This window comes from Pollachius pollachius (genome assembly GCF_949987615.1).
Source record: "Pollachius pollachius genome assembly, chromosome: 5".
Taxonomy (NCBI): domain Eukaryota; kingdom Metazoa; phylum Chordata; class Actinopteri; order Gadiformes; family Gadidae; genus Pollachius; species Pollachius pollachius.
This window is the reverse complement of record NC_136938.1, coordinates 1,294,784-1,309,989: the sequence shown is the minus strand read 5'-3', so window position 1 is coordinate 1,309,989 and position 15,206 is coordinate 1,294,784. Positions and strand designations below refer to the sequence as shown.

The following is a 15,206-nucleotide window of genomic DNA, read 5'->3' as shown; positions in this document are numbered from 1 at the left end:
GGGACCCAGACAGACAGACGGACAGACAGACCCACATACCCACAGGCAGGGCTAGCTCCAGCACCAATGTTAACGATATAGCAGGCTAGACCTAGAATTTAACATTGCTCTGAAACACAACATTGTGGGAGTCACGGTTCCTCACAGTGTTCATTTCACTGTTCAACACTGTTTATCATAGTGTTCATCACTGTGTTGCTGTCCAGGTCAGAGGTCAGAGGTGGCCGGTAGCCCACGGTCCTCCGGAGCATTGAGGCCCAACCACGACAGGAGAGAGCTCACACCACCAGTATCTAAAGAGCACATCGGCTGGTCAAGATCATTAGGGGCGGCTTAGACCATCTGAGGACCGTCTGAGGGCTGACTGGGTCTCATCTGTAGAGGGTTAACCCTTATCTTCAATGGATTAACCCTAACCCTTACCTGTAGAGGGTTAACACTGATCTTAGAGGGTCAACCCTAACCCTTATCTTTGGAGGGTTAACAGTGATCTTAGAGGGTCAACCCTAACCCTTATCTTTAGAGGGTCAGCCCTTATCTTTAGAGGGTCAACCCTTATCTTTAGCGGGTCAACCCTTATCTTTAGAGGGTCAACCCTTATCTTTAGAGGGTTAACCCTCAGATCAAATGGAGGTCATGTGGTTGATAGAGAAATGGATTCTCTTTAGGGTTAAGGTTAGGGTCATTTGGTTTAAAGAGTAATGGATTCTCTTTAGGGTTAGGGTCATGTGGTTTATAGAGTAATGGATTCTCTTTAGGGTTAGGGTCATGTGGTTTATAGAGTAATGGATTCTCTTTAGGGTTAGGGTCATGTGGTTTATAGAGTAATGGATTCTCTTTAGGGTTAGGGTCATGTGGTTTATAGAGTTATGGATTCTCTTTAGGGTTAGGGTCATGTGGTTTATAGAGCAATGGATGCTGTTTAGGGTTAGGGTCATGTGGTTTATAGAGTAATTGATGCTCTTTGTGCTGGTGGTGCAGACTATGGCGTCCGTACAGCAGGTTATCCAGTGGAGTTTATGTATGGCATCATGCTGAACACACACACACACACGCACGCACGCGCACACGCACACACACACACACACACACACACACACACACACACACACACACTTCTTCAGTGAGGAGAGCAGCGGTCAGAGAGCCAACATATGAGTGCCGGTGAAAGAAGAGGAAACAAGGAGTATGGATTTGATTGCGGCAAAGGGGAGGGGAGGGGGGGGAGCCACTGGCAGTGGGGCAGGGAGTGGAGGAGGGGAGGGAGCCACTGGCAGTGGGGCGGGGAGTGGAGGAGGGGAGGGAGCCACTGGCAGTGGGGCGGGGAGTGGAGGAGGGGAGGGAGCCACTGGCAGTGGGGCGGGGAGTGGAGGAGGGGAGGGAGCCACTGGCAGTGGGGCGGGGAGTGGAGGAGAACTGGCTGTGTGGTGTGATGAGGAGGAAGTATCAAAGAGGTACTCCACCTTTGATACTTTGATACTTCGAGGAAGGAGAGCAAGGTGGAGAGCAAGCGAGAGAGAGACTTATTGCTCTGTCTCTAATGCCCCTGAGCAGGTTACTTGTTAGGCTGTTCCTCAGCAAACCAGCTGTGACTCCCTTCCCCTGCTGGCTGTCACTGAAGGTGCGTGCAGGCACATAGCCACACGGCCTAGCCAAGCTAGGTGTTTAGTTACTGATCTGAAGGGAGAGACTCACTCGGGGCAGAATTAAAAATATAACCTTTAAGCAGTGACTGACACCTGTGAGTAATGAGCAGCAAATCTAAGAGTGAGAACCGATCATAAAGAATGAATACAGAACAATTTAACAGACACTTCAGCCCACTTAAAGCAGTCTAGCCAGGCTGAGGACAGGAGGCGCCAACATATTGACTATTTGGGCTGTAGAGAAATGACATCAATCATATGAATATTAGTATTAAGAAAACCATGGCCAACATAACTATCAGGAATTCAAAATAATGATCAGCCTGATTAATGGAATTACAATAAGCAGAAGGACTTGGACACAGAAGTTGTTCACGACCTAACCGCCACTAGGCTACTGGAGGTGAGCTGAGGAGTAACACTTGCAGCAGACTAATAATAGAAAGCAGAACCTGACTCTTGCATTTAGCCTTCAGGAAGTCTGTCAGCTGCCTGGAAAGGGAAATGGGTTCAATGTTACATGTATATATGCACATTTAAAGAAATGCACAAGAAATACATAATTAATCAATTTCATTGCAATAATGACTCTCCTTTCATTCCAAACACAGCCGTACTGGCAGTGATGACGAAATGCTCCTGGGGCTTCAGGAGGCAAATTACCGGAGCAGATTTCCATTGGATATGGATCCCTGCTCCTAGTCACACGTGACCCTATGCAGAAAATCTTGCAGAACATTGCAGGGAATGAGTGTGTGTGTGAAAGGGAATCTTTATAGTGCTGCGTGTACTGTCAAAGGTATTATAGCATTGCATTCCCGCCTAAAACGTAGTTTATGTGCATCAGAGTACAGAAAGAAAACAATCTCAATTCAAGAGGTGGTCATTTTAAGAGTTGTAGACTATTTCCACATGACAAAAGTTGGGTCGGTAACTTGAGATTAGTAATGATTTCCCTTTATCAAATAAAAAATAATTATTGCATAATTGCCACCGCAAAGGCAATGGATTGAGAAATGCAGGAAATATCACACATTAATAACTCAATAACTCTCAATTAGCTAGGGAATGAAATTTAGGTTGTGATATATGTAGATATTAAAGCAACGATATGCAGCCCACTATAGTATATTGGTTGGTATGCTGGTTTTGTTACAATTTAGAAAATTTAGAAAGTCTGGTGAATTCAAATTATGTAGAATGACACATAGCATAGAACAGCAGGTTGCAGAATAAATTAAAAGTCATAACCTATGAATAGGATTTCAATATGCAAGTATATATAGTTTTATCTGCATGGAAACACACACACACACACACACACACACACACACACACACACACACACACACAAAATTGAGGCCAGTGACAAAGTGAAAGGCTCCATAGTATAAATCCGTCACTAAGCCAATATGTAGCTCCACTCCGCTCTCTCTGTGCGACTCTCGCTACGATCTATCAAAACGTCTCATTCACAAACATGGCACAGCACACCAGCACAGAATGGAGCAGTTCTATTCCCGGAAGAAATAATCTCCTAAAACCATTACAGGGAACAACGTAGGTGCACTAGCTATGGGGGGATTACAGCTCTACTCTAAAGCTCCACTTCTGATACACATAGAACCAGCGCACACAAACACACACACACACGTTGCATTGAGGGGCTGAAGCTGTTCCTAACAGAATTAGGGTAGCCCTTAATTCATGTACGTTTATTTCCTGGCCTCCAAAGTGATGCCTGCCGATACTGCTTCTGCAGATATGTTCATGAGTTGTAATAATTATTACGGGAACTCAAATAGCGATGTTCCTTGTGTTCTGTGTGCAATATTACAAAAGGAAAGCACTCAATATGTTGGTCATCATGGGCAGTTTCAGCTTACATAATCCCTTGGTCCTCTTAAAATGGTTCATCCCTTCCCTTACTAAACAGATGATAGTGGAGAGTGAAGCAACTCCTGGAAACAACCGATCCAGGGGGTGCAGCCTGGCTGCACCCCCTTTTCTCTAGGGCAAGTACTTCGAAGGCATTTGTGGCCAGTATACATTAAAGATTGAAGAGAAAAACCTAAAGGGCAGAGTGAGAGTGCAGAGTCACTGTTGAGGTCTTAAAACGTGATGTACATAAATTAAATGAGTGTTCTTTACACAAATTTACCCTATTTTACGTTTAATCCATAGGTTGAGTCCGGTTGATTCCGTTTAGTTATTTATTGAGTTCATAATGTGGTGACGACGCCTGCTGAGTGCGCCTTTAAAAATACTCAACTTGTTTGATGGAGTCCATTTTATTGAAAGGAATCTGTAATTGGGTAATGTCAAAGAAAGTCTCTGCTCTCTCCATGTCTCTTCCTCACCAAGTAACTCCATCATGTTCTCCACGGAAGAAAAAAACCTTAATGCAAATATAATCCTTATCCCATTAGTTTAGATTCTCCACAGCAAACACTGTTTGATGGCGAATCAATTTTACCCGCAGCATCAGCAAGCCACTCTCCACAAAGATGTCTGCTTTCATTGGATGCTGCACCAAGAAGCACCATTCTAGTTGCCTAGCAATGCCTTGTTTTTCTTTTTCCTTTACAAAATGGCTCTTGTTGTGGCTGCTTGTGCCTAAAATGTCATCCTCAATCACCACTTGGCATGCAACCCTGCAATGGGCTACCTTGGAGTTCTAGCAGCAACATCCGAAATGTGTGACGCATATAGCATTAAAAGGCTCAGAACAGCTCTTGTGTCTGTTGGATGGTATAGAGAGCCCATCTCTGCTGTCCATTACATAAGGCTGCTACGCTGCCAGCAAGTGTTGCTTTCCGTTTAATTCATGTGTTTGCAAAGCAAGCACACAACTGTATTAAGAGTTTATTCTTCCTGCTGATATTGTGAACATATCTCCTCCAAAAGTTTGAGGCATCGACACGAAACCAATACCGACATTTTGGGCCCAATCCGGTGCAATCTTTCCACGTTCCGATTTTTGGAAATTCTGATCCGTTGCGGTTATTAAAGAAATATTTTCTTTGCCAATAGAGCTCGTAAATCCGCCCCTTCCGGTAGACCCCCATGGGATCTCTGAGATCGTAAAATATGAATGGGTTTCAATGAGGAGAAAGTAATTATCTTCTGGTCCCAGTCTTTATTTGCCCTGGATAACAGATATGTTGTATATGGATTTAAATTATAATTTTTCATGCAAAGCAAAGTTTGATAATGTTAGGTTTTGTGTGAGGCCGCTTTGTGAACTACAGCTCCTCGCGCCCTTGACGCGAATGATATACGTCACAACCACTCTTGTACAGAAATGGCGATCTCGCTGCTCCACTTCACAGCTTTTTTCCAAGTGGAAGATAACAGCATCGAAAGAGGAGAAAACCATTATAAGTCGGGGCATGTGTAGATTTTCAGTTATGCCGATGGGGAGATTGTCGGTCTTGTCCACGCCAGTCGCAGAGAGCGTGACGTCACATACGAGACGTGTAGTCTTTCTCATTGTGTTTTCTCTACAGCCTTTAACTGAACAATTGCACAATAAACAGTCAAACTCTTGGCATGAAAAATTATCATTTAAATCCACAAACAACATATGTGTAATCCAGGGCATATAAAGACTTACTTTCTCTCCATTGAAACCCATTCATATTTTACGATCTCAGAGGTCCCATGGGGTCTACCGCAAGGGGCGGACTTACGAGCTCTGTTCAGAAAAAGTGAGTTTAAGTGTAAAGTTGGTAGGTAGGGTGAGAGATTTTCACCCTCGGGGCCCTATCTTGCATCCGGCGCAATTGACTTAATCACTGGTGCATGTGTCGTTGCTAGTTTGCAACTGGCGCAGAGCGTTCTTTTCCCTCCTGCGCCACTCGTCGGTAAATTAGGGAATGATCTTGTGCCCCAAGGGGCGGTTCGGCGAAAGGAGGAGACGTGTTCTGGCGCAAACGTTCCCTTGTGCTATTTTGCAGTTTCAGAAATCACTTGCGCCACAAACCAGGAAATACCTGGTTTAAAGTCAGTGGCGCGTTGTTCAGATGCTATTTTAAGGGCGCATGCATAATGTTGCTTGTGCACCTCGCGCATACACTTAGCTTCTCTCATCTAACTAGCCACACATTCTTGGTAAATTATTTGGGAAAGAACAGCTGAAACAGCGGTAATAAGTTGTACTTTTAAATCAATGCATCTGCAAACACCCTACAGCAAACACATATTTTCTTGACAAAGACATCGTTTACATGCCCATAACTTTTAGGATTGATGAGTATTTGATCGTGAGAAAACATTGTTTTACCGCGAGTGAGTGTTAAAAAGAATGAATGAATCCGGGCGCGCGTGCGTGTATGTGTAAAAGAATTAATGAATGCGGGCGCGTGTGCGTCCATCTGTTTAAACACACGCAAACTAAACACGTAACGCTGATACAGTCCATGGCAATGTATATTAACGGGGGGACACATGCAAAGTAGGAACACAAGTCGATAACGATAATGCATACAATACTGATAACAAACAATGTTTATAATGTATTGCGTATATCATTAAATAGAACCAGAGTTACCGCATATCATATGTGTGTTAAGATTTCTTTGCCGAAATTTATTTCAGGACTCAGTATTTCTGAAGTTCTGGAAGAAAGCCTTATTCCATGTGTGAATTAGGCCATATTATTTGGCCATAAACTGAGCCATTTGAAGTTTGAAATTCATGTGCATCTGTCTCATCGGAGACTGCAGACGCGTCAAAATATCAACTCGTCAGATTAAAATGCGCTCATGTCTCTTAAAGTGGATGGGAGCAGGCACTCTCATTGGTTTATTGCACGTTACGCCCAAACCACACCTACGGGTAATTAGGCTACTTCAGACCAACCCTTTTTAGATTTGCGCCGGGCGCAAGAGTCATTTTTGCGCGGGTAAAATAGCGACACCGCCATAGAACCGCCCACAAAGCTACTTGCGCTTGGCGCTTCTCACTTGCGTTTCAGACTGTTAAAATAGGGCCCTCGATGTCTAACGACTCCTTACTACCAGCATGTTCAGCTTAATGTAGTGCAACAAGCAATGGAGACATCCAGAGATGTCACCGGTGGGATTTCTAATTTCTAGTTCAAAATAAGGCAAACCGCTCATTGTAGGGGTGGAACAAGGAACATGGATGCTAAACCCAGCGAGGTCACAGGGTTACCTGGAGGATCAGTCTACTCAGCAGCTAGAAGGAGCTCTTATAACGAGCTCTTATAATGAGCCAGGAAGGCATTCTGTTCTTTATTCCCTGCTGGCTGTGCTGCTGATACAGCAAGGTCAGCCAATGTGAGGCATGAGACTGTTTACTGCCCTGACAGAGCGCTGAGATTGGAGTCCTAACTTTGACCCTGACCCTCCACTCATCCTTCCTGGAACCCAGAATACCTCGGTGGACATCGAGGATAGAAGACTCAGGAAGGCTGAGGCCACTGGGAAAGCTTCAGGTTTCCATTAGTAAAGTCACGACTTGGGTCCAGTCTGTAAGGAGATGTCTGAAGTCCATGGCATGCACGGCCAATGTGGCACCCTGGATAATGAGCTGAAACGCGGCTGCACTGAACTGAACTGTTTTTGTTCAGTTATTGTTTACTAAATGTGCGTTTCTGTATGACTGGTATATTGATCACTGAAATAGCATTGAATAAGCATGCGTAGCATCTGATGAAGTCAACTTCTATTTCCACGTTGTTGTAGCTTGGCCTGCTACATTTCTCTGGGGTAAGCCTCTGTTTGGTGAAGCTTCATTTAAGTAACTGGTAGCTTAGCTCACTAACACTTTCGTAGTGAGTAGCTTGGCCAACACTGTGTGCAGCCCACTAGCTACGAGGCCATCGACGGCAGAACCATTAACGACTCGACTATATATCTTCCTTTGCCAAAAACCAAAGAATCAACTATCCAGTAGAACCTCAGAACAAATTAAGAATGTTCCCTTTGCTTAACAATGCAGCATCTTTATTAATCTCCTCCAGTAGTAGAGCTGTCATACTGTAATAGATAAACTCTACTCCCAACAGTCTTCCTTTCCGGTTATTTCTTCTCCTGCTCTCCATCCATTCATACCTCCATTATTCCACTCCTCCTTCCAAGGAACCAAAGCTGCCATCATCTTATACCTGCTTCATGGCTCACTGTATGCCTGCTTTATGAGTCACTGTATGCCGGCGTCATGGCTCACTGTATGCCTGCTTCATGGCACAATGTATGCCTGCTTCATGACTCACTATATGCCCGCTTCAAGACTCACTGTATGCCTGCTTCATGGCTCACTGTATGCCTGCTTCATGGCTCACTGTATACCTGCTTCATGGCTCCCTGTACAGCATGTTATTTCAGTTCTTCTGGACACCCAATCACAAAACAGCAGACTGACAATGGTGACTGCAGCTGCAACGATTTTCTGGTGCTCAGCATCACAGGTTCTGCCTGCTGCCCTCTAAACACAGCTGAACCTATTAGAGGACGCTAATAGAGGAGGCTAGCGCGGGGAACGGAGAGACAGAGAAAAAAGAGAATGGTGGCATTTCCACAATTTAATCTGTTATTTGGGTAACAGGTTTTTGGTTTGGAAAGCTGCACAGAATGATAATTCTTTGTGTCATCTTAAACACAACAATTATACTAAAGACATTTATTTTCTCTTATTTTCAGTCAATCCTCAAAAACCAGCTATTCTGGCAAGCAGAATAGCAAAGAATGACAGGCTGGGGAGATTGGTTTACCAATCTATAACAGACACACTGAATTAAACTCTAACACTGTAATATTAAGAAATCCATTGTGATACCAACTGTGTGCAACTCCCTTATCAGAAAGAGGTGCCAGCAGCTTGGGTATTTGAGGAACTCCATCACACTCAGGAAGGCAGCGTCCGTATGAATTCCTTGTCTTTAGCCTAATCCCGCAACAGATTAACGATGAATTAAACTCTCTCTGGTTAAATTATGGGGTCAGAACAGTTTCATTAATAATGAATGTACAGAGAAGGATCCACAAATGTATTTTGTGATTTATATATAAATTACTCTCTTCTCACAAATACATTTCAAAAACGAGGGAGGCATCTGATTGGCTACAGAGAGTTCCTTGTTGAAAAAAATGCATTTGTGAATCCAGCAACGTCAGGAGAGTCTCAAAAATCCACATATCAATACAGACCAGTTCAGACACAAATGCAAACAAGTTCACAAATGAAAAGCGTCTTGTTGATTCAAGTTTAACAGTTTGTATATAAATGTAACAACATCCAAATACATTTTTGATAGAAATTATTTTTTTAATTCATATATTTATGGATTTATATTACATTTATTTAAAACAAGACACATTTGTGTGTGGATCATAAATGATTTTGTGAAGCTTATTTTTGTTAATGGATTTATTTTACATTTATACATACCGATTTCCATTTCTGTGTGCATTGAAATGTATTTGTGAGAAGAGAGTAATTTATATATAAATCACAAAATACATTTGTGAATCCTTCTCTGTGCATTCATTAATAATGAGACTGTTCTGACCCCATATTAAATTGCCTCCAACCAGGAAATCTGAAATAGCGAACACCATGAATAGAGGCCTGCAGTCACTAGGATACTGCTGTCTGACTAGAGCAGTATGCGGATTAGTTTGGACCAGCAAAATGAAAAGCTTCCTTGAATTAAGCAGAGGGCTGCAGGTAGCTGGGGTGGTGAGCGATAGAACCACGGAGGCTGATGACCTCATTCACTGGTAAAGAACATGGACGTTTTCTCTCTCGTAACCAACTTGAACATTGTTATCTTTCAATCATTGAGTCTTTATGTTGATATCGGCAAATGACCCTCCAGCAATCTTGGTGGTGAGCACCATTATTTTATTTGTTCTAAAGTCTCATCCTTTTTATCCCCGTTTAGCCAGGAGAGGGATCGGACCAGACAGGTTTTAGAAAGTTACATTACATGATAATAACAAATGATGCTCAATGCAGCCCACCCAACTCTACTGTTGAAAGATGTCCATTCCTAAGAATAGCATACTAGCAGCACAAGGTTCAGGTTTTTGTAGAAAACAAATAATAATAAAATAAGTTAAACAAAATTGCATGACCTTAGATTTGTATATGTGGGGTGCATATTTCCACCACAAGCTCGAACCCTTTGACCCTTTGACCCTAACCATAAACCTTTGACCCTAACTCTAACCCTTTGACACCACCTCTAACACTTTGACCGACCTGCGGTGAAGTCCATGTTGAGGTCCACGAAGGCGTTGGAGTGGGGGACACGCATCTTAACGGAGTTGCTGAGAGCCTTGTGCCACTCAACCAGTCTGGAGCAAAACACACATACACACATATGAGGACCTGAAGCAATACACACACATTAGGATCTGAAGCAATACACACACATTAGGGCCTGAAGCAATACACACACATTAGGACCTGAAGCAATACACACACATTAGGTCTAGGGATCGACCGATACAGATTGTTTAGGGCCGATACGATACCGATTTTCTTTCATCAGCTTTAGCCGATAACCAATACCGATTTTCTTCAGCCGATACCCTGGAAATCCAGAGTTCTCGCGAGAGCACAATTTGAATTTGCTCAGCAAGTCACTCTGTGAACAAGCAATATACTTGTGTATATTCTGGGCCTCCCCTGGCCCAGAACATTAATCAATCACATCGATGTATCAATATAGGCGGGCCAAAAGCATTGCTGTTTAACGACCGGATACGGCAAGAGTCTTATCTATTGGTTAGCTCCATTGGTCTGGATACGTCACCCCTTGTATTCTTCTGATTGGTCATAGTGTTATCCAGGCCTTGACATTAAGCTTTTTAAGCCACTTGCCCATAACAATTATGGCTGCAAAGCTGTCAAACCAGCTAACTCAACAGAAGAAACACTAGGGCCTCGAAATTAATTCATTAATATATTCATATAGGGCCTACTACAGCAATCAGAATGACAACATTTATTTGTATTGATTTTTTGTGAATATTTCTAACTATTAATTGCACCCCTATTCGCTTTAATGCAAAATTATCAGCAAATAATCACCTGTAGTAAGTAACAGCCCACCATTGGCAACTACGACAGCAATCAGAATGACAATTTTTTTTTTTTGATTTGTGGTGATATGTTTCCTGAAACAATTCCTCCAAGCCTTTTGGGTGTAATTTGTAATTTGTCCCTAAAACAGATAGAAGCCGGAACGTATATTAAAGTGCTGTTCTCGCACAGATATCGATAGCAACATGTCGTTTTGATTTTTGTCTATACGGTGTCCTAAACTGTCCTCAACATACTACACCCGTAATGTAGTAAAATTGTGTTGATGAATCCGATTGCGGGGTAGTCAAAACCGCAATCGGTTAACTTTTATCCGTTGTCCGGACGGACCCACGGAAACTTCCTTTGCCTTTTTGTTTCATACCCTGGCGGCGTCTCATTTTCAGGTGTCTTTATTTATTTATTTCCGTTACATTTACCTGGCACTTGGGCAGTTTTCAGAGGCTGAAGGAACATAACGAAACTGACTCTTCTTTTACTTTTTTTCCCTATGTGGAGGTTGGCTATACGGGAGTGACTGAACACAAATTATTGTTATGATTCTTATTCTCCCGTTTAACCAAAAACCGACGCACAGCGCTGTAGAAAGTTCCGCTCCCGCGAGATAAGAGGATGTTTATTTTGTAGGCATATTTAGTGTATTTCTAAAATAAAATTCACTTGCCCGAACGGGCAACTACATGTCCCATTTAAGTTGCCCGATCAACAGAGTTCACCTGCCCGGGCAAGCGGGCAACCCTTAATGTCGAGGCCATATCCAATGTGTCTTATCCAGTGATATTTTCAAATGCATGCTTAGTGCCGCCCCTCGAGTTGGGCCATTTTCATTACTCGTTGCCAGCCCCTACAGCTTTCTAGATGTGGATCTGGAATTCCAGGCTAAGCCTCCCTCAATTTACATCATAAAAATGACACAATGATGATAACAAATGTTACAAAGTCTCAATTTAAAAAAAAAAAATCATTGAACTGTCTGTAAATCACGCCAAAAAAATAAAATAAAATAAAATAAAAAAATCGGCCGATACTGAAAATAATAGCGGCCGATACGATACACGCAAAAAACGGCCGATATATCGGTCAATCACTAATTAGGACTAGGGATGTGAATAACTCCAATTTTTCATGGTTGAATAATCGGTGGGTGGTATGAACGAATAATCGATTATTCGATGTGTGCCGACATTCACAAAGGCAGCCAAGGATCATCGGCAAGAAATCACTTGATATCTTAAACGCAAAACAACAACTACCCTCAAAGCGAGAGGTGGTAAATTATGAAAAATGCATTAAACTGTAATCCGAAAACGCGGTTATATGCTATAGTCCCTACAGTATCTATGGTATAAAGGCTGAATCGCGACGGTCTAATATCAACATAAAGAGTACGTACTTATAATTTGAAATTCGCCCAAACCTTTATACCACAGATACTATAGGGTCTATAGCATATAACCGCATTGTCTGATTACAGTTTAATGTAACAGTAAGCTGACAACATTGATAGTTAACACTGTAACTGCTAATTAACCGCACAGAGATAACCATGGCTCCGGTCAAACAAATTTTCTTATGGCGATAATTCTGCTCGCACATCCGCCGTGTTGATAAATAAATAATGTCCCTATAAATGAATGGTCTTCATTTATTTTCTATGGCAAGTGACCGTGGTATAAGCGGGATAATGCCCTTGGACAGCTTTCCAACATTAGTTCCGTCCGTCAATTCTTGTTTATTTGAATTGGGAAAAAATGTTAGCAGTCCAAATGTTAAAAATCGACTTTGACCCTCAGGAACGAATAATTGAATAATCAAATATTCTGACCCATCCCTAATTAGGACCTGAAGCAATACACACACATTAGGACCTGAAGCAATACACACACATTAGGACCTGGGTGCATGTACATCGGGCAATGAATTAGAAGCTTATAGCTGCCCTGCTTATAATCATTGCAGTAAATTATGTCATGTTCATGTTAATGTTCTAGATATCATAAAAATATGCATTCTTGGATGTTTATCTCATAGCGTTATCTGACAGTTTAGAAAAAAAAAAAGTAAAATCTATTTATTGGTCCAAATGTGGGGCAAGACATTTTTGGAAACATTTAGCCCATTAAAGACAGAGCCTGGAATGAGCACATTCATAATGCCATTCACAAAGTGCGGTCTGATTAGGATGACAGTATGGCAAGGTGTAAGCTTACCGGTCCTTCAGAAGGCAGACTTCAGTGGAGCCGTCTTTGATGATCCCAAACACGTCCGGGATCATATCCCCATTGAAGCTGCGAGGGCAGAATGCCAATTTATAAATATTGAAAATGTTTTCCCTATTACTTGGTCTAGTCTTCTTATTGTTTGTGACAACAATAGATCTATGCTAAATATTTGTTTAATCAAGCCCGCCATAGTCCTGAGCAAACCAAGAAACAGGAAAAGAATACCGCTCATATTTTGAGACTGACTTACTCCATGACAAGAGGCTGATCAACGAAGGTCTTGTTCAGCTCCAATCGTGAACCTGGATCTGTTCAAAATAGACATCAAGAAGCATTATTATTCTCCATTGCTACTTGGTGTGACCCGAAGGCTACAGGGGTCTTCTTCTATTAGTTCAGTCTGCATCGTTTGATATGCTGACAAAGAACCAGATAAAGGCAGAACGACAATTCAGATTGTATACTTTAAATGTTAAGATGATTAGAAGTTGACCCAGAAGAACCTCTAATGTCACTCTATTTAATAATGAGAATTGGATGAACTCAACATAAACAGAAAACCTTGGGTGGATCAAACAGGAATTGGTCAATTGGTCAATACAAAGGTAACCTGAATTCTAAGTGTGAGCCAGATTATCCCAGATTTATTGTATCCCAGAGAAATGAGCTGAACCGTATGAGTGAGTCCAATGGTAGGACCTAAACCAACTGCATGATGCTCTAGTGGCTTTACCCAGAGTCTGATTGTTGCCCCAGAAGATGAACACAGTGGTGTCTTCGCCCAGTTTGGGGCTTGTTGTGAGAAGCACGTCCATCTGAGAGTCTCCATCGTAGTCGCCCGGTACCACGCTGGTGATGATGCTGTCACTGAAACACAGAGAGCACACGGCACCATCAGGCTCCGCCTCAACACTGCTCATACCTCAGCAATTAAACTCAACCAGTCACCACCCATCAGAATAATGGACCGTTGATAAGTCACATGTGGGCAACTTATTTAGAATACATACGAAAAAAATGTAGCACATGTATTCAACATAAATACATGACCAACAGCTTACAGGCTATCAAAAGGAAGAACGAGACAATTAAGAACTCTGTATTCACCGTGGTAAAGAATCTTTACTGATGTTGAATTTAGGTTTGAAGTAAGGTATCTTCACATCTGCCAAGAAGATCACCAGCTCAGACTCTGAAACAAGAAGATCATCAGTTCAGACTGTGAAACAAGATGACCACCAGCTCAGACTGTGAAACAAGATGATCACCAGCTCAGACTGTGAAACAAGATGATCACCAGCTCAGACTGTGAAACAAGATGATCACCAGCTCAGACTGTGAAACATTCCAAGTGTGTTACTACAAGCGACTTAGAGACACATGTTCATGATCAAGAGGGCCCTATTTGTGAAAATATCAGTCTTATCTGATTGTATTTACAGATGGTAAACTCAACCATACTGCACCTAGAGATAGGGTGGTTTATTCTCTTTGTACGGCTAGTGTGTTACTGAGTATTCACACTATAGGACGGATGGTGTGTTACTTAGTCAACACACTATAGGACGGCTGGTATGTTACTGAGTCTACACACTATAGGACGGCTAGTGTGTTACTGAGTCTACCCACTGTGAGATGGCTAGTGTGTGACTGAGTCTACACACTTTAGGGTGGTTAGTGTGTTACTGAGTCTACACTATAGGACGGCTAGTGTGTTACTGAGTCTACACACTATAGGACGGCTAGTGTGTTACTGAGTCTACACACTTAAGGACGGCTAGTGTTTTACTGAGTCTACACACTATAGGATGGCTAGTATTTTACTGAGTCTACACACTATAGGACGGCTAGTGGTGTGTTTCTGAGTCAGACTCAGTATCACACTAGCCTTCCTAAAGTGTATAGACTCAGTAACACACCAGCCGTCCTTAAGTGTGTAGACTCAGTGAATCTACACACTATAGGACGGCTAGTGTGCTACTGAGTCTACACACTATAGGACGGCTAGTGTGTTACTGAGTCTACACACTATAGGACGGCTAGTGTTTTACTTAGTCTACACACTATAGGACGGCTAGTGTGTTACTGAGTCTACACACTTAAGGACGGCTAGTGTTTTACTGAGTCTACACACTATAGGATGGCTAGTATTTTACTGAGTCTACACACTATAGGACGGCAAGTGTGTTACTGAGTCTACACACTTTAGGAAGGCTAGTGTCTTACGTAGTCTACACACTATAGGACGGCTAGCGTGCTA

General features: G+C 42.4%; 1 protein-coding gene across 2 annotated transcripts in view; it reads right to left on the bottom strand.

Annotated features, from left to right (window-relative positions):
* Positions 1-15,206, bottom strand: part of itfg1 (integrin alpha FG-GAP repeat containing 1) — an 85,757-nt gene that overhangs the window by 69,796 nt on the left and 755 nt on the right. For both annotated transcript variants that reach the window (XM_079737240.1, XM_079737241.1), the window contains exons 2-6: positions 14,054-14,138; positions 13,680-13,813; positions 13,197-13,254; positions 12,935-13,012; positions 9,879-9,973 (exon numbers count right to left, since the gene is read on the bottom strand). In XM_079737240.1, coding sequence (XP_079593366.1) covers positions 9,879-9,973; positions 12,935-13,012; positions 13,197-13,254; positions 13,680-13,813; positions 14,054-14,138 — 450 coding nt within the window. The remainder of the gene's footprint in view (positions 1-9,878; positions 9,974-12,934; positions 13,013-13,196; positions 13,255-13,679; positions 13,814-14,053; positions 14,139-15,206) is intronic.